This window comes from Coloeus monedula (assembly GCF_965178545.1).
Source record: "Coloeus monedula genome assembly, chromosome: 2".
In the NCBI taxonomy this organism is placed as follows: Eukaryota; Metazoa; Chordata; class Aves; order Passeriformes; family Corvidae; genus Coloeus; species Coloeus monedula.
Window position 1 is genome coordinate 30,246,267 of NC_138782.1, and position 24,766 is coordinate 30,271,032.

Consider the following 24,766-nt stretch of genomic DNA (forward strand, 5'->3'; position numbering starts at 1 on the left):
TAGTGGCAGTGTGTTCCTGTTGTGGAAAAATCCACAAAACGAAAGTGAAAACTGTACTTGAATTTGATAAAAACCCCCAAAACTGCTTCAGGTGCCCAAGCACAGATGGTTAGTCTGAGCCATTATGCCTTAAGTACATCAAAGGAAGACCATATGCTGTGGATTGGAGGGAACCAGGGTTTCAAGAGCTGTGAGGGCAGCGCGCCTTTAACCTTCGTCCCTGCAACCTGTGCAGTGCTGGGGAGGGGAGAGGGAAGCACTCTCCCTTTGCCTGTAATTGCCCTGGGGAGCATGTGTGAGGGGAGGGAAGAATGGATAAGGAAACAGATTTGTTGTGCAGGGAGTGAGATGCACAGGTGCCAACTCCAGAGGCTGCTGCCCTGGCACTGGCACACTGAATGGTGTATGTTTCCTTTACTTTGAAGGCATAGCTTGCTGTGGGGAATCGTATGTCCCTGAATACTAGAAACCAAATTAATTATATACCCTTTTCTGCTTTTTCTTGATTGAGACATTTTAATGGTAAAGTTGAAGAAGACAAAAGGAGCAGTGGAGGATAATGTGGTGATTCAGAATAGGATGGTGTAGGAAGATGCAATGCCGTAGTGTTGGTCCCAGTTAGATTTCCCATATGAGTATTCATGTGGCATCCAGGCTGTGCCCAACTGAGAGGAAACCGAGTTTTCCTGTGTTTCCAGTCATGTCCCAGTAAATAAGAAATATGCAGGCATAGGACTTTGGATGAGGATTTACGTCAATTTGCCATTTGACCTATACTTGGGGAATATTCTTAAGTTTAATGAGAATGCAAGGAAACATTTGAATGGACCTCCTGTCCTTTCACTCCTGCTCGCGGGAAAATGCAGTATGAAGATGAGTGAAGTGATATCTGAAGCCAAAGATCCACATTTGACAAGACTGACTTTTGGTATGTGTCATATTTAAGAGTAAAACATGACCTACTTCTTTTGTTAATAACAAAACCTTGATTTAGGTAGACAGAACGAGTAGGAGTGACAGTCCTGGTGGAGATTTTCATGTACACGTGTAGTTTTTTTGCCTCGCAGGGCAGATACACCTGACCAGGCCATCCATACTGCTCAGGAGTGGCCAGGAATCCCAGGATTTTTCATTTGGGGTTTTTGTTTTCCATTGGCTTGGGTTAGAGTAGAAGCAGCCATGAATATTTTTGAGAGGAGATGTGGTTAGTTGGCAAGACTGCCCTGCTGCCTGCTCTAGCAGGCTGACAGAGTGCTTTACCCCAGGCATGGTGTCTGTGTTAGGCTTTATTATTTTTTCTCTTTTTTTTTTTTTTAAACTCATTCTGCTTTAAGTATAACTTTGTTTTGTTTGTTCCCTCCAAGACCATTTTAACTTCAATACCTTGGTAACAGTTTGAATACAGAAAGACTTTGTTAAGAGATCCACACCCTCACACACAAAGTCTGCACAGGGCCCGACAAATATACACCCAGCTATTTTTTATGAGCAGTAAACATTAGAGCAGTCTTTCACAGAGCCTGACTTCTCAGTTCTGATGGTTCTTACCATACTATTTTAACTCAAGAAATGGTATACAATGAAAAGCTTTGTGTTCCTATAAAGGGACAGAAAAGCACAATTTTAAGAAAAACAAAAATACTTGAACTAGCTCATCTTGTAGGAAATGCACCCTCAAAGCAGTGAGTTTTGTTTGCTTTGCCATGTCTCAGAGATAAAATAGGGCAAAGTTGTGCAAACCTAGAAATAGGATTCAGATCACTTGTTTCTTGATTGTGTACCCTAAGCACAAAACTTTGCCATTTTTCTGTGTCCCAAAAATTAAATATTAAGATACTTATATCTATTGTATATTTAAGGGAAACTGAAATAGTGCTCAAAACGCACTTGAATGGTGGCAGCTGGGACAGATCTGCTACTGCAGATGGGTATTGCCCACCTCTTCACTGTGTTTTCTGAGATTTTGACCTCTGTACATCATGATGACAGGTTTAGCTCAGAAAACTGAAGTGCCACTCTGGCAAAAATTAAGATTCCCCCAAAGGTGTGTTTGTGAGAAATTTGTGTTCTCAGAAATGAGCTGGTAACAGGAAAATAAACAGCCTTGCAGCCCACCTGTCGTCTTCAACAAAAAAAATTATTATTATCTTACTAATTAGCATTCTACAGATGCAAAGGAAACACAAAGCCTACCATGGCAGGAATGCCATCCAAAACCACCATACAGTTTGTTTTCTAATTTTGTCATTCCACAGCTTGCACAAAGAACAATTTTCTGTCTGGTGTCTAAGCAAAAGTGGAAGTCTTGTGCCTGAACTCAGTTTTGTAAATGATCCCTTGGTGCCATGGGACACAGACGTTTCCCTGACTTCCTTAGCTGTGTACTCCTCCTTCTCATAGCTCCGTGGGATGCCTTTTCCTTTGCATTTAGTCCTCTGTGTGTTCACTTGGCATTTTGTGTTGCTGAGGCTCCTGTGGAGAGCACATGGAGTTTGGAGGGTGCACCTCACTGGCAAACCTCAAAGTGATGCTCAGGTGAGGTCAGGGCAAGGACCTGTGCTGAAACACTCAACTGCCTCCTGGCCCAGGGGCTGCTCAGGCTCTTGGCTGTGCCCAGTCTTCTTCCACAAACATCTTGGGAGAGCCACAGGATGGATGTGATGGATAGTGGGATAGCTGCCTGCCTTGAGCCTGGTGTATAATGTGGCACGAAATGCGCTAATCTGATTTCCAGCCCTGCACAGCCTGCAAGATTTTTTTTTAAGTTTTTCAGGGTCAGCAGCACCACTGGAGGAATAAAGAAAGTTATTATTAGAGGGTGTGAGCTGCTAATTTATGCACACAAAACTAATAGAGATAACAATTATTGGAGAGAGAGTGTTTGTTATAAAATAGTGGTATTTAAAAATGTATTTAGGAAACACTGTCAGCCAGTTTTAGGGGGGTTTTGTGTGTGGGAAAAAGGAACATTCTACAATTTTTTTTAAAAAATCATGTCAATGCCAGGAGTCTTCAAAGAGAAGTATAATGAATCTGAATAGTGTTAACAGATGAACAAATAGGTCAATGAGAGCATAGAGGCTGTTTAGCCATTTATTATTATTTTTTAAAGTAACTATTTTAAAACAATTACTCTTTATCAGTATTTCACTGTTACCAGGCATCGGTTTAGAACTTAGCCAATGTTGTGGGGTTTGTGGGTAATTTTTTGATACCTTATTTTTATCTTTTAGTGTAATATGTAGTTGGTTGTAGTAAAAAGGTACTACCAACCAACCACTTGCTAACTTCCATCCAAGATTACATTAAATCTAATTAGATTTGTCATTGTCACAGCAGGATTGCACCACAAGTCATTTTGTGCCATGGAATGACAAGAAGAGTAATTTTATAGTGAGGGTGCTCATTATGAACAGCAAGGAGCAGTTTGAGAAGGGGAATTACAGGATTGGAATACATAAATTTTGTATAGAGATGACAATTCCCATATAAGAAGAGTCCCTGAGCCTGCTGTACCGTGTAGTTTTTGTTTGCTGTCTCAGTTCCACTGTTCACATCCATGAAGGCTGTAATGTGGGTTTGGATTTGCACTGGTGCTGCTGGGTACATGGTGCTTCTGTTTTTTCCCCATTATCTTCATTTCCTTTTCCTTCTCCCTGCTCAACCCCCACTTGGCTCTCAGCTCTCAATGACTGGATTAAGAGTAAATACTCAACTTCCTGAACTTTAAAATCCTTCCCCTTGCGATGAGCTCCAAACTAACTGGAATGGCTTTATGATATTGTGCCATTATATAACAAAAGGCCATCGTTTCTGTTTTTAAAGACCATATGTTTACACTGGTCCTGCCAAAGCCTCTGGTCACTTGTGTCCCAGCTGGCTGTGTAAAGGCTAGCAGCAACTGTATTTTGTGAGCCTTAATTTTGTTAGGGCTCCTTCAGTGTTTGTTGTTTTCTCCTGATCGTTCAGCTTTGATGACCAACTCATGATGAGAACTACTTTTCAATAAGAAAGAAAAAACAATTGTGGTTTCAGAAAAAAGTTAGATTTGAGTGGGATGCAATTTAAAAGCTCAGAAGTTTGTCAGCAAAGAGAGTAAAAAAAACTCTTTGAAACCTGGATTCAAACATTTCCCCTTTGTTGTGTAAATAAAACACAATAATTGTGACTGTAAATAAAACTAGAAACATAAACAGAAGAGTAAGTTTTTGAGGGGAACCCAATACAAGCTACAGCTTTTGCTCAACTAAAGTTTTATAAACCCATGTTTGTTCCATGGAAATCAGGACAGAGAATAGTTTTCAGAGTGACAAAACCAAGGTGTCCTGGGGCTATGAGCTATAGAGTTCTGTGGAGGGGGAGGTGAGGGAAAAGCTGACTCAATACCTTGGCGTTCAAGCCATACACAAAATAGTCCCATCTTATGTGTCTTCCTTGCTGGAGGGGGATCCAGGAGATGAATACCATGCTTTTGCTCTGTTTGTCTAACAGTATTTACATGTCTGTCTTGTAAAGACATGCTTGTGTCTGGAGGGCTAGGCCAAAGCTGTCCTTCCAGGGAGCACCCAAACCTGAGGATGTCTCTTAAAAGTAGCAACACCACAAATCAAATCTGGTGGTGGCCAGATAAAGCCATTCCGAGTGAGTTAGTGATGAGGCATAAAACCTGGGCACTGCCACTGACAGCTGTGAGGTGCTGCAAGATGTGACCATTCCTTGCAAACCTCCGAGCTTTTAAAGGATTCTGACAGCTTCACAATCAGTTTGGGTCCTTTCTGCTGCTGTTCTCTGTATTACAGGTTATTGTTAGAATTTAGGAGCTAGGAAGATGCATGCAAGAGTGTCAGTCACTGTCTTGTAAACCAGAAAATAATCTTTGCTTTTGAATTAATTTTATGTACTTTTTTAAACTCACCGTGTTTCCTGTAAAGTTGTGTGTGATGGTATTTCCAATTGAAGTACATTTTTTTCCCACCCCCTCATTAGAGAAAATCATCTGCACAGTTTGACCTATTTTCATTGATTCAGGAACTTGTGAGAAAACCTGCCTTGTGTCAGAAATACTCTGAAAAAAAAGTCTAGTTTTTGAGATCATAGCTTTCTTTGTGTAAAATCCTACTTAGTTTGTGGATTAGTCACCCAAGTAACCTAATCCATATGCCAAAGTTCTCAGGTAACTGAGGAAAGACTAAGTAGACGAGCATTTTTTTCTTTTAACTGCCCATAATTTCTCACCTGGCATTTTTATTTTATTTAAAACAGTGCTCAAAGTGGTGATTTAACCCTTTTGTGTATGTTTTTAAAATGTATGCATACTTTTAAACCTGGTGGCGCCAACCACTACCCCCTCACACATACTTGATTTTGAATGGTGGTCGTTGGAGTTTCTGCATGTAGTAGACAGCTTGAGAACTTTGTCAGTAACAAAACTTGATACTTTCTATTACAGATAGCATGCAATAGGTATAAGAAAATTGGCAATGCACATACTGACATCCTTAGGAATTTTTATTCCAGTAGTAGTACAAGGCAGTTTATTCTGAACACGGACATATTTCAGAATGTGATCAGAAGTCCTCTACAGCTTCTCACATGTTTGGAAGCTCAGAATTTCTCGTATTGCTTTTTTAATTCTCTTAGTCTAAGGACTCGAGCTGATAGCTGCCCTGCACATGTAAGCATAAGGCTACAGTGACCTGAATTTTAAATGCTTGCTTTTTTTTGTTAAACAAGAATAACAGAGTTGATTGGATACCATCCAGAGGAGCTGCTGGGTCGTTCAGCATATGAGTTCTACCATGCCTTGGATTCAGAGAGTATGACCAAGAGTCATCAGAACCGTAAGTCGTGTTCTTATTTTTGTTTGTAGTTTGCATGTAAAGCATAAATGATGGGTACCTCAATATGCAGTTGAAAATACAAGTGCATTTTGTGTGCAGATACTCTCCAAGAGCAGTATTTACACCAGGTTACTCTGCTTGTCTAGCTGAAATCTGCTGCTGATCTTTCCCGAGGGTCTGTTTTTCCCATAATTAAAACTAAACTTGGATGTTAGAGAGAATCACTGCCCCTCTAAGGTATAGTGCAAGGTTCAGCTGAAAATTTGAAAAGCTGAGGTAGGCAGTTCTAACCTGGTGAGAAGGGCATTTACTGGTGGCCAAGAGAATTGGGATTGTTCAGCCCAGAAAAGAGAAGGAATTGGGTTGATCTTCCAGTACCTGAAGGGAGCCTACAGGAATAATAGAGAGGGACTATTTACAAGAGCATGTAGTGACAGGACAAGTAGGAATGGCTTCAGATTGACAGAGGGTGGGTTTAGATGAAATATTAGGAATAAAGTCTTTAGTATCAGGGTGGTGAAGCACTGGAACAGGTTGCTGAGAGAGGCTGTGGCTGCCTCATTCCTGGAAGTGCTCAAGGCCAGCCTGGATGGGGCTCGGAGCAGCCTGGTCCAGTGGAAGGTGTCCCTGCCCATGGCAGGGGCTGCAACTAGACAATCTGTAAGGTCCCTTAAAGATCCCAAGCCATTCTATGTTTATTTATCTTTCTCATGTGCTGTTGGGCTCAGCAGGCAGAGCTAAAGGGAAATAGGAAGAGCTTATTGCAGTGTTCTTTCAAATGTCTTTCTTTTGCTATCAAATAACAACTATCTTCCCCATCCAAAGTAGATGTGCAAGGAGATTTTCCAAAAGGGATATTCATTATACAAATAATACCTACTGCCAGGAACAGCTGCTTCTTGTTATTGTTATGCCTATGGGAACTGCTCCCATACCTAAAACTGTTCTAGCTGTTCTTAAAGTAAAGTACCTGAATTATTCTGGGAGCAGGGATCAGATCCAAGATCCATCTCTTCAGTAGGCCACACAGTTACAATTTCCATCTCTCTCACATCAGGTGTCTTAAAAGAATTGGATTTAAATCTTTAGTCTCTGTCCTTAAGAGTTGGTGCTTTGGCTGGAGACAAGGTGGTACACTAATGTACAAATGACATTTCCCACCCTTGGCTGTTATGGCCCCCGAACCAGTTTATTGGAGAGTTCTCAGCAACACCTCACTAAAACCTCTGCAGATGCTCTTTTTATAGAAACAAAGCAAAACAGCTAGACTGGAACCTAGAAGATCATAAAGAAAAACCCCACACGCCTTGTAGTTGCTGTGATGAAGGTCTCTGTCCTCAGGAAAAAGCCCATTACTTAGGTCACATCTGTGGGGAATTGCCTGCCAAACAGACTTACAGAAAATATTTCTGTACTTCCCAGAGAAAAGTTGCAGCAAAGAATAGCTGTCTGACCTTAAGGGGTTAGCTCCAATGGCAAAGATTCAGGACAGTTTTAAGTTGAAATGTTTCTTGAAAAAAATGTTTGGCAGTGTTGAAAGTTGTATGCTGTAAAACAGTGTTGATATGAATCATTCTGTTTCCAAAGCTGCTTAAAAGAAAAAAATAGATCAGCCAATACTTAGTGAGAGTTATCTGGGAATGTAATTTTTAAAATTGTTTCTTAGGTAATATTTTAGTGGTTTTGCCAATAAAAATGAGTAAGTGGTATTTATAGATAGGATGTTCATACCCTATGCTGGGCTATTAAAAGTCATCCTGAGAAATCAGGGGGTGTGCTGCACTGGTACTTTTGAATCATTGAGTTGGATTTCTAAGAATGGGACACCACCAGGGAGGGAATAAAATGGGAGCTGGCAATCCATTTGGTAACAGGAAAGGGAAAGTGAGCAAGCCCTTGCTGGTTATCCCTATCTAGTTAATGAAACGGGAGCACTGAGTTACTTGTCCATGTAAAGATTTCTGGAGAGTTTCTAGTACTCACCATGACCAGGCACTAACAGATGTTTCTCCTCACTCCAGCAATTCAATTAACCTCACAAAGTGCAGGGTGTGTGTCTAGATGCCATTTGTGCCCACTGAAAAGGGCCATGTCCTGCAAACTTGCTGCAGGGTACAAGGTCTGATCAAGAAGTAGAATGAATGCAAGAGTAAGTCTTAGAGGGGTGGTGTTGCACCAGCAAAAGTCCTCAAGGCACCGTAGAGGTTATAAATGTTTAGGATCAAACTGTTCCATAGGATTTGTGATAGCACAGGATCAGCACGGATTATCTTTTTACTGTTCGAAGCACAGGACCAAAGTCTTTTGCTGTGATAAATGTGGTTGCCCACAACAGAACCATCAGTTTAAATCACCAGCAAATTTGACCCCTTTAGTTTTTCTAAGATAAGTAGTACCTGTGTCTTCTGGGACCATCAGGCTTCTTACCAAGTCAGAGAACAACCACAAAGACAAAGTGACAGCCAGCTGCAACTTGACAAAACACACATAAAGCCTTCAAACAGGAAATGCCTGGATTCCATTGTGTGCCATTGAGGTGCTGTGTAATGCACAGGGTAACCAAGCAGGTATAGAGCTTATACAGACCTTACTTGTTCCTCCAAGCATGTGGCTATACAGAACTTACTCATTTTCCCTGGCCACATCCTCAATCCAGCTCAAAATTCATGTTCAGCCCACTTGCATTTATTAAACAATAATTTTTATTAGAAATATGCTATGTATAGAGTATATCTCCTTGCAGTAATGCAGTCATCAATTCTGAGTGCCCACCAGTTAGTGTTGTAAAGATGTATGGGAAATAGAGGAAGGAGACCAAAATTGGAAGGAAAAACCTCAGATTAATCTCTTGCACAAAGCAGAACTCCTTCCCTTTCCTTCCTTCTAATTTAGTGATAAATCATGCTTCTTGCAGCTTTACTGTACTGCAGGGTTGGGTTTTTTTTCTTGAGGTGAAATAGCCTCACGCTCAAGCAAGCCACAATAGTGCCTGTGTTCATGGCTGGAAGTACAACTGCAGAGTGAGCACGGAAGCCTTAATTAGTCACTATCGCGTGGAAGATGAGCGTGCGCTTGGCAGTGCTTCACATACCCCGGGTTTTACGTTACACAAGCAAGATGCAAATTTCTGTCTTGTTACATAAATCTACACAACAGATTGACTGTAGAACTGTATTTTCTGATTCAGCAATTAAGAATCTATAATCTATATTTAAGAATCTATAATTAAGAATCTTTCCACTAAGAGCTGGTCTTGTGGCCATTAAAGCCAGTGGGAATTTAGCTCCTAACTTCAGTGGGGAGCTGACTGTCACCACCTGGGACCTGCCACTTGGTAGTATATAGCAGAAGTTCAGCAAGCCTTGCAAGGGAATCATGGTTTTGTGTTCTATTAAATTCATCCCTGCCTTCCCCCTCTCCACACAAAGATAAGGAATATAATTGGAGCCTATTTCATTGACATGTAACTAGTTCTGCACAGATACAGGTAATGTATACTTTATAAAAAGTTTTAAAAAATAAAGAGAGAAGTGAGAAGTTCACTTTGAAGGCAGGACCTTAAATGTAGCATTGATAACAAAGTCAGCAGTTACAAGTGTATTAGTAATTTATGAGATTACCCCATGGAGGGATTCTGCTGTACTTTATTATATCAGAACATGACATGCTTTGAATAATAATAATAAAAAAGATTAAAGCAGTAAAAAGCTTCTTTGTAATGTAACAGGCGCCTACACTGTGACTCTTATTGATGAACTGATGATTAGGAAGCAGTGTAATTATGTTTCACAATCAGAGCAGAACAGTCCAGTCACTAAAACACTTTGAAATGAAAGCCTTTTGATTTTGTTCCACCAGAAGTATTTAATCAATAAAAGTAATGTTCTACTTTGTCTAAATAAATTAAATGAAGGATGATTAAATACTCCTAGGAAGAAAACAAACAAACTTCAGAAATAGAAGGATAAACACAGCAACAATTATCTGCAAAACAGTTGTTGTATTTTACAGGCCTGGATTTGTACATTTGTATGGTGGCGATGTAGGAGAGGCTGACAATAAATAGCTTCTGTTAATGGCCACATTCACAAGGAATTTTTCTGTAGAAAGACTACAGAATCAATTTCCCAGTCCTCCTGAGTCAAATTGCATTATTTCTAGGGCATTAGTTTGATGGCATACTTCTTTTGGATGTAAAAGCTGTTTAAAAGAAAGGTTGCCAATGTGTGGTCAGGTTTAGTTCAGCCAGTTCCCATTTCTGCTGCTACTCAGTGTGACTATGTCTGCTTACAAGTAGAAGCTCTTATTAGTGTGAGTATTGCTTGTCTACTCCAGCCCTAATTTTATTGCCATTGATCAACATTATTTTTTCTTCACTGACAACTTTGAATTACAACAGACAGGACATCATAAAACTTTACATCTCAAAAGTCCAAAGCTCCCCACTGAAAACTCATTCTCTGCAAATACTGCAAAATATTGGGGGATAGCAGGGCTACAGATTTCACCCTTCAAACATTTAGAAGCTTTAAACCTAAGTTGTACTATTGTCAATTTATTGCTTGAAAAACACAAGACAGTTCAAAAAACAGAGTTACATAAACATTATTTGATTTGGTCACATGGATCTTGGTTTCTTCTAGGCTGCTAATTCCAAGCTTGCACAGGAACAACACAGTTCAACCAGAGGGAGAAATACAGTAGTTCAGCTTTTTTTTGTCTAGACAAAGCAGTCCTGTTTACTATTCTTAATTTTTATACTTTTTTAAGAGTGATATTACTACCACAAGATCTTAATTTTAAAAAAATTCTTAGTGCGTATAGCTTTTAAATCATCTGATTCTTATATTATCAATCACCTAAATAAGGAAACTATTCCTAATTTTTTAATTTCCTAATAATTCCTAAAAACCAAAATAGTTTCCTCAATAAATTCACTTTTCTACAGATCAATTTGGAAGCCCAAACTGAGACGTCTACAGTACAACAGGGACTCAAGAAACATGCAGTCAGCAGGCATTATTTTGGGAGCAGTTGGAATATTATATTAAATTTTTAAAATTCCACATTCTGATCTGAAGATTCAGACCATCTCAAGAACTCAAATGCCGGAACTCAAATTTTCAGTCTTGAGTAGAAGCCTCAAATGAACATCCCCTTTCATGTTTAAAATGGCTGAATTTCCCCAGAGTTAAGCACATCCTTGTTAAGAAATGCCTTAGTACACTTCTGCATAATGAAAACTCAGAAGTGGGTGTGTTTAAAACAAGTGTTACATGTTGTGTGTTCCTGTCCTGCTGCATTATTTATATCTCTGCCCCCTTTTCTCAGTGTGTACAAAAGGTCAAGTAGTGACGGGCCAGTACCGTATGCTTGCCAAGCACGGGGGATACGTATGGCTGGAGACCCAAGGAACTGTGATTTACAACACCCGAAACCTACAGCCCCAGTGCATCGTCTGCGTCAACTACGTGCTGAGGTGGGTTCAGAACACGTGTGCATTCGTGTGCCGGAGAAACGCAGTACTTGGAGGAGCTTCTCAAGGGTCTATTTATTCAGCGTTGTTGTTCTGAAATCAGTTTAGTCACGTTTGTTCAGTCTTGTTTACTAATGTTAGACATCAATGAAAAATGTGGCATGCCTGTTCACATATGCGCTGTTGAAATACACCACAGCCTTTCTCCTCTGTAGAGCGGCTGCTGTGCTCATGCAACCCAGTGTAAGGTCTGCACCGAAGATTTTATTGTGTAACACAACTGCTAATGTGTTTTGTTTTTCTAATGCTGTGACCAAGAGATAAAACTAAGTAGTAATTGTATCTCATGTTGCTAGGAGAAGCTGTTTACAGCCTCAAAAATCAGGACCAATCAGAAGTTTTGCCTTCATTTGGCAAAACTCAAGTTTTTTTGGTCCTAGTTGGGGCCAAAATAGGAAATACTTATTTGAGTAATAGTCATTACAGCCTCAACTACATCCCTTTAAAAAGCAGAGCAACAAAGCCCCGAGTATTCCCACAGAAGTCCTGACCACACTCTCTGCGTCATCTGAGATGGTGGTGGCTCAGCAACGCTGGAACTGTGCCTCGCCTGTCGAGAGCCTGGCGTGCAACCGAGAGGCTGAAATGCTCCTATAGCCCCAGCCTCAGAAAGTTTGTACTGCCTACTTTATCCACATCTTTCATCTTTACAGTACAAAATGCCTAAAACCTATTTTCTTCTTAGTGAAATTGAGAAGAACGATGTTGTGTTCTCCATGGACCAAACAGAATCACTCTTCAAGCCTCACCTGCTGACAATGAAGACTGCCTATGACAGCGGCATCCCTGCGTCAGAGAAGAGTGACTTCTTGTTTACTAAGCTAAAGGAAGAACCAGAGGAACTTGCTCAGCTGGCACCAACACCTGGTGATGCCATTATTTCCCTGGATTTTGGTTAGTATTTGTATAAATTATTTTTGTGCAACAAAGAACCACATGTGAGCCTACATTTAGAAACTTAATAGACAAGGTCTGTTTGCCGTGTGTACAAATTGGGAGTAATGGCTAAAAGAGCCCACATGCTCACACCAGTGGAAAATTTCCGTGAATGAGAGCAGAATCAGGCTTTCTTGCTGACTAAATAACATGCATTAAGTCTATGCCAACTTATTGTCATGGCAACTAGGAGCAGTGTTTACTTTTAATGAATAGCTGCAGTTATATCATAACACTGCACCAGCTAAAAGTATGCATTAATATTGTTAAAACTCCATCCAGGAACACAGAAGTTTGAGGAAGCCCCTGCCTTCACCAGTGCTGTTTTGACACCAAACAAAGCATGGCCAGTGGAAGTGAAAAGCCACCCTTCTCAAGGTGAAACACTGACAATACCATCCTTTACAATGCCTCAGATTGCACCTGGCAGCAGTACTCCAAGTGCAAGCAGCAACAGTAGCTGTTCCACGGTAAGAAGAGCTTGAAAAACATTAAAAGCCTGTTATGTTTTGGATGCAAATCCCATCAATATATGTAGACATTTCTGTGTTAGCGGTCCTGTCTCACTCCTTATTAGCAAGGCCCAGCATATCTCTATCCTTCCTATATTGCATCATGCCTTAAGAATCAATAGCAAAACTATCAAATGGGAACAATATCCTGGCTTCACACTGCAGTTCTCGTTGTTGCCCAGCTGTCCCTCAGTAATTACTGTAACATATAAAACAACTAGTAGGAGAACATGCTACCACCTTTCATGTAGTTAGCCTTATATAAAAAGCCAGTGTAAAATGGTGTGGCTGCTGGGAGCATTGCCCCAGACCCATCCTCTTTCTGTTAAATAGAAGCTGCAGCTTTTAGGAAGCTTAGCCAAGTCAGACTTTTGAGAGCAGCTCCTTGGAGTTTCCTACTGAAGGAATGAACATGCTTTCGTGGCACTGCCCCCAAGAGCTAGAGCCACTCTTACCAGAGGGCATCCAGTCTTAAGAAAAGCATGGAAGTATTGCTAAGTACCTTCTTTCGTGACAGTAGTATTTAATGGTGCACATTTCTTGCTCCTGGTCTAAGTTGCCAAAAAACATTTAAAATAAGAGCACAAATAGGTTCCTGTAATGGGTGCCTATGTTTTGTATTGACAGTCTTGTGTCAGAAAAAAGCTTATGATAGAAATGGACAGTTTGGGGTTCTGAGGACACTAAATATACAGTCTAGCCATTCACTTTTTGTAGGAAAGATCTGTTACTGAATAACAGTGTGGTATAAATGTCATGATGCTGAGGCAGTACTGTGGTTGTCTTCCTGCCTATAACAAATTGTTATTTCCATGCAGCCCAGCAGCCCAGGAGATTATTACAGTTCTGTGAATGAAGATCTTAAGATCGAGGTGATTGAAAAACTTTTTGCCATGGACACCGAATCAAAAAGTCAGTGCACCTCCCAGGTAATGAACTTTGTCTTCCAAAAGCCACCAAAATCAGTCCCCTGCTGGTAGACAGTACAGCTGCATGTTTTGTGTGCAGATATTGGGATACAGCATGTAAACCAAATCATGTACACCAAATCTTGGATGCACGTTAACAAAACAGTGCATTTCCAAAAGCTGCCATGTCAATCTCTGTCCCTTACTCTCTGAAGCACGAGGTTTAGAGTGTTGCTGTGGTGGCATTGCTAAGAAAGGATCACCAGAGAGCTTTCAAAATTTGGAGCCTTCTGTAGATTGGATAAGGAATATAAGCAGCAGCAATTTGTTTTTAAATCCAGCCGAATGACTAATGAGTAAACATCCTTTGTAGAACAAAATATAAATGATTTTTGCAAAACAACCAAATGAGAGAGGAATGCCCCCCATAGCATATATCTCCTTTAACTACAAAATGAAAACTCATTTAAGATACATTCTTCCTGTTTTGCCTCTTGAAGGTTTTCAGAGAGACTTGAGTATTATGTGCACAACAGTAACATACAGTCTCCATCTTCCACATTCTAATCATGGTGTAAGTGTAGAAATTTCCCCTATAAATAAATAAACCCACTGTTGCAACATTACAGCAAGTGAGCTAGTGAGTAAAAGGTGTGGGCCTGATTCAGCTTATGTAACTTTAGATACTTAATTGAAAGGCCTTTCTGAAGAGCTTATACTTTAGAGTTAAGAGAAAGGAACAGGCATCACTGATTGGTAGCGCAGACCTCACACTCATCTTCATCTATTAATCCTACAGAAAGTTTGGGGTGCTGGGGTCCAAATTTGCCAACACAATGTACAGGCTTAGGTAGGTTGTAATCCATGTTCTGAAGAAATTTTGGCTAAGGCTGGACATAGAAACAGAAATGAAAGCAAGAGAAAGAGTGGACAGATAGGAGAAAAGTGTGGATCAGGATGAAACTTGGTGCAAGACTTGGCATGTGCAAACTTCAGTATTGTCAGATTCAGCATCTGTTTGTTCAGGTGTGTCCCACCACATCAGCTGCTTTGGTGGGAAAAACGAGTGTTAGAAAAGTGCTGCAGAGGTGTTATGAGCTGACTGGGGGACCAACATTGATTATCCCCTCTGTTCAGCTCTGGTCAAATGCCAAAAGAAGTGACTGTGGGTATGACTAGTCCTTCAAGGGAAAAAAGAATACAGTGTGATAGTATCCTTCTGGCTAAATTTTTTCAACTTTTGCATTTTTAGACACCTTTTTTTTTTTATGTAGCTGGTTTATGAGAAAGCTGTATTTTCTATTTTAACATGAAAAAGCCTGAGGTTGAACTATGTGCCACATGTTGCAGAGTCTTGGCAGACAAGTTATTCAAAGCTTAGTGAAACAATATCTACTTCAGATCACAGTGATGCTGGAGGCTGCATGCAAGCTGCTTTACCAAATATTGCTCCTCTGGGAGGTTTTTTCCTTTGGTTTGTTGTCTTAATTTTGCTGCTGATGATATGAGCATGTATGCTAGCACAGAACTAAGACGTCTTTAAACAGGAGTTGGCCAGTTTCAGTAGGTAAATTTGGCATACAGTGATTTTTCATCTTTGCATCTGTTAGTATTCCATATCACACTAACTGCCACAACTGTTACTAACTTACAGTTTCTTTATGAACTTCCTTTATCTTTGCACAGACTGACTTTAGTGAACTGGACCTTGAAACCTTGGCTCCTTACATTCCTATGGATGGAGAAGATTTCCAGCTCAGCCCCATCTGCCAAGAAGAACATCCTCTCTCTGAAAGTGCACAAAATACCCAGCAGAGTCTAAGTAGCATGAGTACCATCTTCCAACCCCTCACTCCTACTTCACAGAATCAGTTCCTCCCAGAGAAATATTGCCCACAGCTAGCAAATGAAAAAATGAACTCTGGTCATGGGTCCCTATCATCAGTGTTCTTCAACAATACGAGTAGGTCATCACTGCCACCACACCATGACCAAGCCAGCACTCCCCTGTCTTCGATGGGAGGAAGACCAAACATCCAGTGGCCACCTGATCCCCCATTAGAATATGTTCCTGCAAAATGGAGACTCATGGATAAATACTCAGGATCCCTATCAAGTTCCCCCTCGGGGCCACCAATAACTTCCCAGAGGGTGCCCATATATAAAAAAAGGTGCGTGTTTCTGTGGCATAACTATGTATATTTATCCAGAAAATATTTTGGGAAATGAGAAGGGTCGTAATCTTAAAAATAAATTTTTCTCAATTCAGCTGAAACAATTAGTTGTGATAGGCATCAGACTGCAGCTCTGGGGAAATTATTGTGGTGCTCTCCCAGTGGCAGTGAGTCTGGAGGAAGCAGAAGTCGGCTAATTTTGCATTGCCTGTAATGATACGCAAATTAATTTCCTGCTGGTCCAGTTAAAATTACACCAGTAATTTTGCAAAGCTTTATGCAATTTAAGAACAGTACCAAAAAGACTTACTGGTCCAGCAGTAGCAGGGACACACACATACTTTCTTACCTTGCATTTATTTTCTGCACAACAGAAAATGGGGAAGAGGGAGGAATGAAAGTACATTATTGCTGGCATATGTAGATACTACAGCCAAGACTTAAATTGCAGGCTCTTTTTCTACAACCTTTTTGTTTGCTTTCGTACACATGTGAACGGTATGTGATGAGATGTAGATCAGAGGGTGTAGTCCTAGAAGTTGCCCCATACTAGAAGTTTCTCTCTAGCTCTTGTGTTTTCAGCGTTGGTCACACTGACATGTTCAGGAAGTACATAAAATAGCGATGGTCATTTTAAAATGTGAAGCTGTGCAGTTTGCTTCCTGGGATTTCTTGTTGGCAGAAATACCAGTGTCTGAATGCGCATCTGGAAAGAAAGGGTTTGTCCCCAGTCAGCAGCTTGTTCATGCTTAATGTGTCAAGTATGAACTGTGTTCATACTTAGTGCATAAAGCAAGGGGACATGCATGGCTCTCAAATCTAATTCTTAAGAATTATATGACTTTCTTTTCCACAGCATTTTTCTGTCTGCCTGGAGATCCCTAGGGGCTGTTTATGCTAAACTTTCCTAAGTCTTTGATCCCAAATGTCAAAAGTTTCTAAAGATGGTAGGATGACTAATAAAAGGAAATACAAACATTTGATGTTTGAGATCCATCCACTGGCAAATCTCAGACACCTTAAATGTCTTTAAATGAAAGAAGAATCTGTATATATGAACAAGATGATTTCAATCTGCCTCCCTGTGCACTCACAAGGATCTCTTCTCCACAGGCCCCTGGATGCTTTTGGACAACGAGGCATAGATGTAAACCCAGCAAGACTTGCTCTGTCCAACAGTTTGAAACTGAAGCGACAGCTGGATTATGAAGAACAAGCTTTGCAACAACTGAGTGGGGTAATCATAAGGAATGCATCCCCTTAACAACTTTGGACTCATCACGGTCATCAGTGTAATTGTTTGTTTTGCTTCCCTTCTCATTCTAGGGAGATCCATCTGTCATTAACCCATCTCACTTAATGTGGAAGAGAATGAAATTTCTCAAGGGGGAAAACTGTTCCTTGGTTACAGAAAAGAAGTCTCTCAGCACAAGTGTTCTTACTGGTAAGACAAAAGAAAGTGGTTTTGCAATGTTATATATTGAAACACCGTTTTAAGACAAGTTGAATAGGGAAAAAAGCTCTTTCAAAAGGAAAGGTAAATAAGCTGTGTAAATATTACACAAAGCTAAATGAAAGATCAAGTTGTATCACTAAGAGCTGAACAATTTAAAGGTACATTTGATAAATACCAGTTAGTTGGTTTCATGTACATTCACACACTTGCTTTGGAGGGAACAGAAATCAGCTTAATGGAGCCGTGTTTACCTCCTGTTGATCCAAGGTGTGAATATCTCAGAGCTAGAACAGATACTGCTGCTCTGCAGCACTGTGCTTCCTTACACAAGCATATTTTGACTGCAATACTACTGCTAGAGCTGGGGCTGTTTCTAGACTTCCTTTGTGATAAGATGCAGATTTTCCTATGCTGTGACACCACCACACCGAGGTTCACTTTGCTTTGGATCAGTATAATGTACTATAATTATTACAATGGCTTCATTTAACTTTCTTTTTTTCCCTGTTATGTAAATAACAGATGAATTTTTCTGTAACTCGAGACGTCTGAGCCAACCAATGAATCAACTGCAGCAACAGCAGCAGCATCAACCCACCTGTGAAAGTCTGGGTGAGAATTTGAAAGCAGGAGCGTTTCCCCCTCTGTTTTATAGCTCCCATTGTCAGGACTACAGTGTCCAGCCAGCTCATAAAGCATCAGGTAAGAGCTGTCAAACACAGAAATTGGAAAATGTTGCTATTTTGTTCCAAAAAGGAAATTTTAATTGAAAAAAAAACCCCCACAAAAATATGGAGGAAGATAATAAAGCAAGATCAAATACAGCACAAAAACTTAGTTGTGTGGTTTAGTATGAAACTGTAATGTTTACATTTGTAGTATATGAGAAAAGTATTTTTATGCTTCATTTCAATTAAACTTAACACCTTTTCACCTTGGAGGTCCTGTCATCCTCTGGCCATACTCTTGTCTTGTGACGGAATTGATTGTTGCATTGTACTAAACAACTCTGCTGAAACACTGATATGGAAGTTTGTAGCTTAGTCTTAACATGTGCCTTTTAAATGTTGAAATAAGTAATTAAAGGGGACATGTATCTGTTCTTTTTAATACACGAGGGGAGTGGGTGTCAATTCAGAGACCATGTCTTTTACTACAGCTTTCCTCATCTGCACCAATACAGTTTTTCTCAGAGCAATCAGAATTTGGGGTGGAGGTGAAAAATTGCACTTGTTTGTGTGACACCCTTGCAGCAGTTTAAGGCAGAGCACAGGTTTGCTCTGACACCTGGAACTACTGGTGATTTTATTGACATAAAAACAGAATGAAACTGGTGTAAACAGAAGAGGTGGGAGGAAAAAAGTGCCCTTTCTGGTCTCAGCACCATAACTTGCTTCACTGCTGTGTTCCAGGTATGACGAGTCGCCTGCTGGGGCCCTCCTTTGAACCCTACTTGTTGCCTGAGCTGACGAGATATGACTGTGAGGTGAACGTGCCTGTGTTGGGCAGCTCGATGCTGCTGCAGGGCAGCGAACTGCTCCGAGCCCTGGACCAGGCGACCTGAGCGATCCCGCAATATTCCGTGGCCTATACTGTTCAAAACAGCTTCCGTTTTTAAATATATTTTTGCAAGTAGACAATTTCTAATACCAGTACACTTTTACAGGATTTTACTTAGATATTGAACCTGTCTACATTACCAAATAGTGGCCTTTTGAAGTTACTCACTTTATTATTCATATTAAAGAAATACATCTACTGTATTTTCTCTGTTGCAATTAAAATGGTGTTTAGAGAGTTTGATTACCCTCCCCTTATCTCATTACCTGTAATTTATATTCTGAATTTTTTTTTTTTTTAATTTCATGCTATTAAAAAGCTGTGGTATAAATGCCTCATCATGTGATACTTTGGCTGCAGTACTGCAAAGATATATTTTTATTGCCAAAGATGAATGAAACAAATTTGATCTCCAACCACAGTTTTTTGTTGATCTGCCAAATTAAAATCCTTTGAGTCTTTCTGTTTTCCAGCATTTATTTTATTGTAACTTCAATAACTTTTGGAAAAGCATACTAAGGAAAAATCCCAGCCTTCTGCCTCCCATCCCTATCCTTCATTTTTATACACTTTGTTGAAAGAAATGTGAATGGTGAAATGCAATGTTTGTGGGTATCTGTGAAAGTTGCACGTTTTAAGCTTTTTTTCTCAGATGCAAGCCACATTCTCAGCTGCCTTAACCTGGCTTAGCTCTACAGCCAAGGGAGTCCTACAGATTTGCCCCAGTGGAGGATTTAGACCTGTGTTTTTGTTTGTGTTGAGGTTTCTTGTTTTGTTCTTTGTTGTTGCCTTTTATTTTTTACACAAAACAGATTTTTTTTTAATTATTATTTCTCTCTGGGTCAGTTGTTAATCATCTCTTGGTACTTTTGCTGTATCTATGACACAACTACTTTAAGAGCTGTTTCTGCTAGAAACTTGCAGTATTTGTTATGATGTTGCTGATATTTCAGGAATAGGAGCAGTGGCCAGTACTAACACCTCTGATTAATGTTACCCTTTTTCATTTTGTACGCTAGCTAGCAATATAATTGCAATATTGAATCAACAAATCTTAAAGTAGTATTTCCCAGTGTATTAGGCTAACTCAGTTATAATTAGATAAAAAGAATTAGGGATTGCATAGTGAGATGAATAGCCAGCAGGGAGGTCTCTCATTTTTACTTGCCTTGCATTAATCAGTAGCTAAAAAGTCATTAAAAGGCAGCCAGACATTTTCAGAGCTCCTTTCCAACTATCATTAATTGTCATACACGTACTTGAAAAATAGGGCTTTGAATCCTTTCAAAGGGTTTTGAAAGTTCAAGTTATAACATCTCTAAACAGCAGGAAATATAAGTAAAAGGCAGATGAGCAGTTCTGACTTTAAAATACAGACTTAGATCTATGTTGGGATGTATCATCTTGTTTCCTCCACTGGTATAAATCACTGTAGATTCACTGAAGAAAATGAAACAGTGGCTAAGTACTAAAGATAAAACTCTGGCCCAGAAACTTAGAACAAAAATATTTTTGAGACTTCTGAGTCTGCTGAAGCCTGGTATATAAAATTGCTTTTTATCATGCACTGACACTTGCATAGAGAGAGCCTTGGGTTCGTAGAGCACTTCAGAGTTCGCTGTGTTAAGCGAGTCTTAACCACACTTACCTAGAAAAGCTGAAGGCCTTTTGTTATGGGTACATGATGTAAAAAAAATATACTCCCTATTGTAGGCAACCTTTCAAGAGTTTATTACCAAAAATAATCTACTCCTAAAGTGAAGTTATTACTGTGTGGAAAAAATTTATTGTAAGGATCAAAATCTGATGAAAATTGGCCATCCAGATTTGTCAAATTTGCAGTGGCACAGACTTAAGGCTTCAAGGATTAAAGACACTTGAATACTGCTCTTCTGTTTCTTATTTGTGTAGTTTCAGCATTAAAAATGTTATACCCTAACAGTTTACTAAAACACTCTGAAAAAATATTCCATGTCTTAATATTAATCATATTTTTATCATAATTATTTCATAATCTATATTGCTGAATTCTTATTGACAATATTATAACTGTATGGGAACCTTAACTTGATAAGGAAATGTATTTTGACACTGATACCTTATTAAAGTATACTGATCCTAAATTCTTTGTGACTCATTTGCTATGAATTTGTTATTTGTTGTATCATTGTAAAACAAAAGTATTTATTAAATTATTTATAGAAATTAAAGGTTTGCACTGATCTTTGAAGACTGAAAGAACAATCAAATGTCACCCATATTTGAGAGCTCGGAATGAGCCTGCCAAAGGTCCATACTGCTTTGTAGAGTTTACCCATCTTTCTTCAAATGAAGAATTAATGCCCTGCAGGCCACTGCCCTTCTGAAACTTGTCCTGTGTCTCAGACTGCTGCTTCCATGCTGAGGGTGCCTTTTGTAATGCTACCCTTACACTTACAAAAAAAAAAAAGGGAAAATTAAGACTACCAAATCACAGTTTAGAGGCTGAATTGCCACAGTTCCCAACCTGAGTTTTGGTGGAGAAACAGAAGCCATCATATTCTAGCAGTCCTGACAAACCCATGATTAATGGGCTTTCCCCATCAAATCCTTCCAAGCCTCTGCTTCACCCTCACAGTCGATAATCCCAATGCTGTTAAACAGGTCAATCCTTTTCCATATAGAAAATGCCAGTTTTTCCTGTGTAATTACACCAATTGCATAGTAGGAGGACAGACACATTAAGAAATTCATTTCCAAACATGCACTTCAACTGCAGGGCTGTGTGAAAGCTGTTAATGCTTGACCCTTCTGATAACTGCCTTTGAAACATTCAGTGCCCACACAGGCACCAGCGAGCTGCTCAAACAGCAGCAAATCCTGTGAAGAGCCTGCAAAAGTGGGCTATCATTACCTCCTTTCTTAGATTGGACACTCAGTAGGAGTAGAAACCAAATCCTTGCCTCTATGTCTGTTGTAACTAACGATACAAAACTCTCCCTTTTAAAGTATCCCCTTAGTCTTGGGGACGTTTGGACAAAGACTAACTCAGTATAGCAGATCTTAATCCAGCTGAGTATTGGAAAAAAACCAATCTCTAAAATGGAGGTTAACCTGTTCAGATCAACTTCTACCTTTTAAAGATTGTAATAGCTAACTGTTAATATAAATTATTGCTGTCAGGAAATTTTTTTTTGGGGTATCCAAACAGCTGATTGTTCACACTCTCATACTTAAGGTGGTCCTGCATTCACCATTCCCATGTTCAAATAGCTGAAGGAACATAGTAGTAGTGCCTTGAGCTGCTTTTTTTCTTTCCCCCTCTACAGCTAAACACTTCTCATGTTAGTGAGTTTTCGTGGTTTTTCCTTACATATATGAGAATCGTGGACAGCTAAACTCGGACAGTACAATTTACATACCCCAAAGACCCAAACCCTGGTCAGAAACACAATGCAACCTATGTATTAAGAGCTGAGTTTTGTTCTGCTGAACAGGGATTTATTGCAGCTTTTAAATTTTTTTTTCTTCCCAGTAGGCCAGCAGAAGTGCTTAAAATTCAGCGTACATCATCTTTCACTGCCTAAAAGCACCATTTCTTGGCATCAGACTTTGTATCTCTAACAGCACAGCACTGATCCTAACAATGTTGTTCAACACTCATTACATTCTGCTGAAAAATTGGCCTGTTTTGCCAAGCTCTCATGACTTGGGCTGGTCTCAGTCTCTGGCTGATTATCAAGTCTATCGTCTTTTTAAAATGATCAAGCAGCCATTTCTCCTAGAACACAGATTTCACTCAGGTAAGATTCATGTCTATCAAAGAAATGCTTGTAACAAAATACATGTGATTACTAATAAAAAAACCAAGAAAGCCCAGAAAACTTGGATAACAAAGTCCAACTGTCTTTTCATTGGAGACACAGGCTCCTAAGCCATACTGAGATCGGCAGACACTACGTGATTCATCACACTCACTTGGAGCAGCATGCAGAGTACAGGAAAACTAACACACAGATGCTCCAGTTCTAGGTGGTAAAGGTTTCATCTGTTACTTCTACCTGAGGAGCTTTATAAAGCTATTCACAGACATGCCACATGCATGTGTGTGTGTATATATTTTTTAATTTTTTTTTTTAAGTACAGTGGAGAACTGGAAATATTCCGCTACTTCTAAATAAACAGCCTATTTTTTCTTCCCCCTCATACCCTAATTATAGGCTTCTTAAGGGAGGAAGAAATAATTTCTAAGAAAAAAGCAAGTCCTTAACAATATTTTATTAGGACACCGTCTGTCCCACATCCCTGTCCTGCTCCCTTTGCACAAACCTTAGCAAAAACACAGCACAAAGGCTGCCTTTTGGGTTCCTGGGGCTGCATCTGAGCCCACCCTTGCCCATGGCGGGGGGGGGGGGGGGCAGGCGTGGATTCTTGCTGCTCCGGGCTCAGTTCATTGATGTTTCCTTAGTTAACTGATACAACAAAAGCACCATCAGAAGGCTCCAGTAATTGGGACGTACCCCAGTTTTGGGTGTTTGCATTAAAAATGCATTCAAATAAACAAAAATTTTTCAAAAGTGAGAAAAACCTTAGCTACTGTTTTTTTGTTGTTGTTTGTCTGAAAGCCAGCCTGAAGTTTTGGAAGCTTGTGATGTGCCACAGGTCTCACATGGAACATTTTCCTTGAAGAAGTCCTAAATTCCTGTAATCAAGAAGCTACTTAATTCCCTTCAGTCATTCCTCCCAGTTAGTAATGTGGCTAGGAAGTCTCATTAGGGAACAGCAGCACCTGCATGAGCTTGGCTTGCAAGGACTACAACACTGCAAGCCAACCAACACCAGCCCTTGACACGCTGGAAGCAGCAGCAGCTGTGTCACACCTTGTGCACTATCTGATGTGGAAATTCCTGCATCTTAACTGCACCTGGGTTGCATCTCAAAAATCACAACTCCTTTTAGCTTTATTTAAAAAAAAAAAAAAATCCCAAATCATCCCCCAAACTCCTCACTTGAAAAGCCTGTGTTTAGGTCTTGGAATTACAGACAAAGCTGGCAAGATAGATCCTCAAAGGCACCGGCACCAGAAACCAGAGTGACTTTGCCCCACCAGGCGTATTTTAGTATTTGGGGTCTGGCTGTTGATCTTTGAAGGACTGGCACTGGCTCTAGGGACTGAAGCTGTCTCCCCACAGCACTGGCAAAGGCAAACCAGAAGAAAACTACCTCAAGCATTGCCTCCTCCAGGCTCATTGGTGTCACCCTCCAGTGCACAGTTCCAGGACTAAAGGTCCTAAATAAACCACAGCAGCACGGCACCACCATCTTGATGGCTTGTTCTTCCATCAAACATGGAAAGTCCTCTAGTCTCTCAACAGCTGAACACGTTTCTTAGCTGCAGCAAGCAACTGCAGACAATCACTTAGACTTGACTCCTGTCCTTTTCTCCAACCCTGATGCCATTCCTTCCACTAGCCCCTGGTCCTTACATAGGTCTGTGGTTTCATTATTGTGTTTTCTGCCTCATGCGGCCTTCCCCTTGCCCAGCTCACCTTCCCTGACAAACCTGCTCCAATCTGTCCCATCTCTACACAGCCCTCATTGCAGGCAGCAGTTTTCTGTGAGGATTTGGGGAGTTGCAGTGTGGGTTCTTTCTCATCATGTCCTTGCCTTGGCTTCCTGTTTGATATAACTATCAGCCAGACTCCCAGCCCTTTTCACCCAAATCTCAGCTTCTCTGGTTCTTGAGTTGAGCTCATGTTAAAAATGTCCAAACCCCATTCCCACTCTAACCACGGGGCATAACAGATCACAATCCTTTGCCTGACATGAAAGCAGATTTAATGCTCCAGCTCACAAGAAGTCAGT

At 40.2% G+C, this 24,766-nt stretch overlaps 1 protein-coding gene across 2 annotated transcripts in view; it reads left to right on the top strand.

The window, feature by feature from the left end:
- The window catches only part of EPAS1 (endothelial PAS domain protein 1), a 78,681-nt gene extending 57,575 nt beyond the window's left edge, over positions 1–21,106 (top strand). Inside the window, exons 8-17 of one of the 2 annotated variants that reach the window (XM_082303181.1) lie at positions 5,734–5,840; positions 11,172–11,319; positions 12,062–12,270; positions 12,595–12,782; positions 13,643–13,753; positions 15,419–15,903; positions 17,020–17,143; positions 17,233–17,350; positions 17,885–18,064; positions 18,775–21,106. In XM_082303181.1, coding sequence (XP_082159307.1) covers positions 5,734–5,840; positions 11,172–11,319; positions 12,062–12,270; positions 12,595–12,782; positions 13,643–13,753; positions 15,419–15,903; positions 17,020–17,143; positions 17,233–17,350; positions 17,885–18,064; positions 18,775–18,926 — 1,822 coding nt within the window. In that variant the 3' untranslated portion in view covers positions 18,927–21,106. The remainder of the gene's footprint in view (positions 1–5,733; positions 5,841–11,171; positions 11,320–12,061; positions 12,271–12,594; positions 12,783–13,642; positions 13,754–15,418; positions 15,904–17,019; positions 17,144–17,232; positions 17,351–17,884; positions 18,065–18,774) is intronic. The other variant, XM_082303182.1, reaches the window with a different exon arrangement.
- The last annotated feature ends 3,660 nt before the right edge of the window (positions 21,107–24,766 follow it).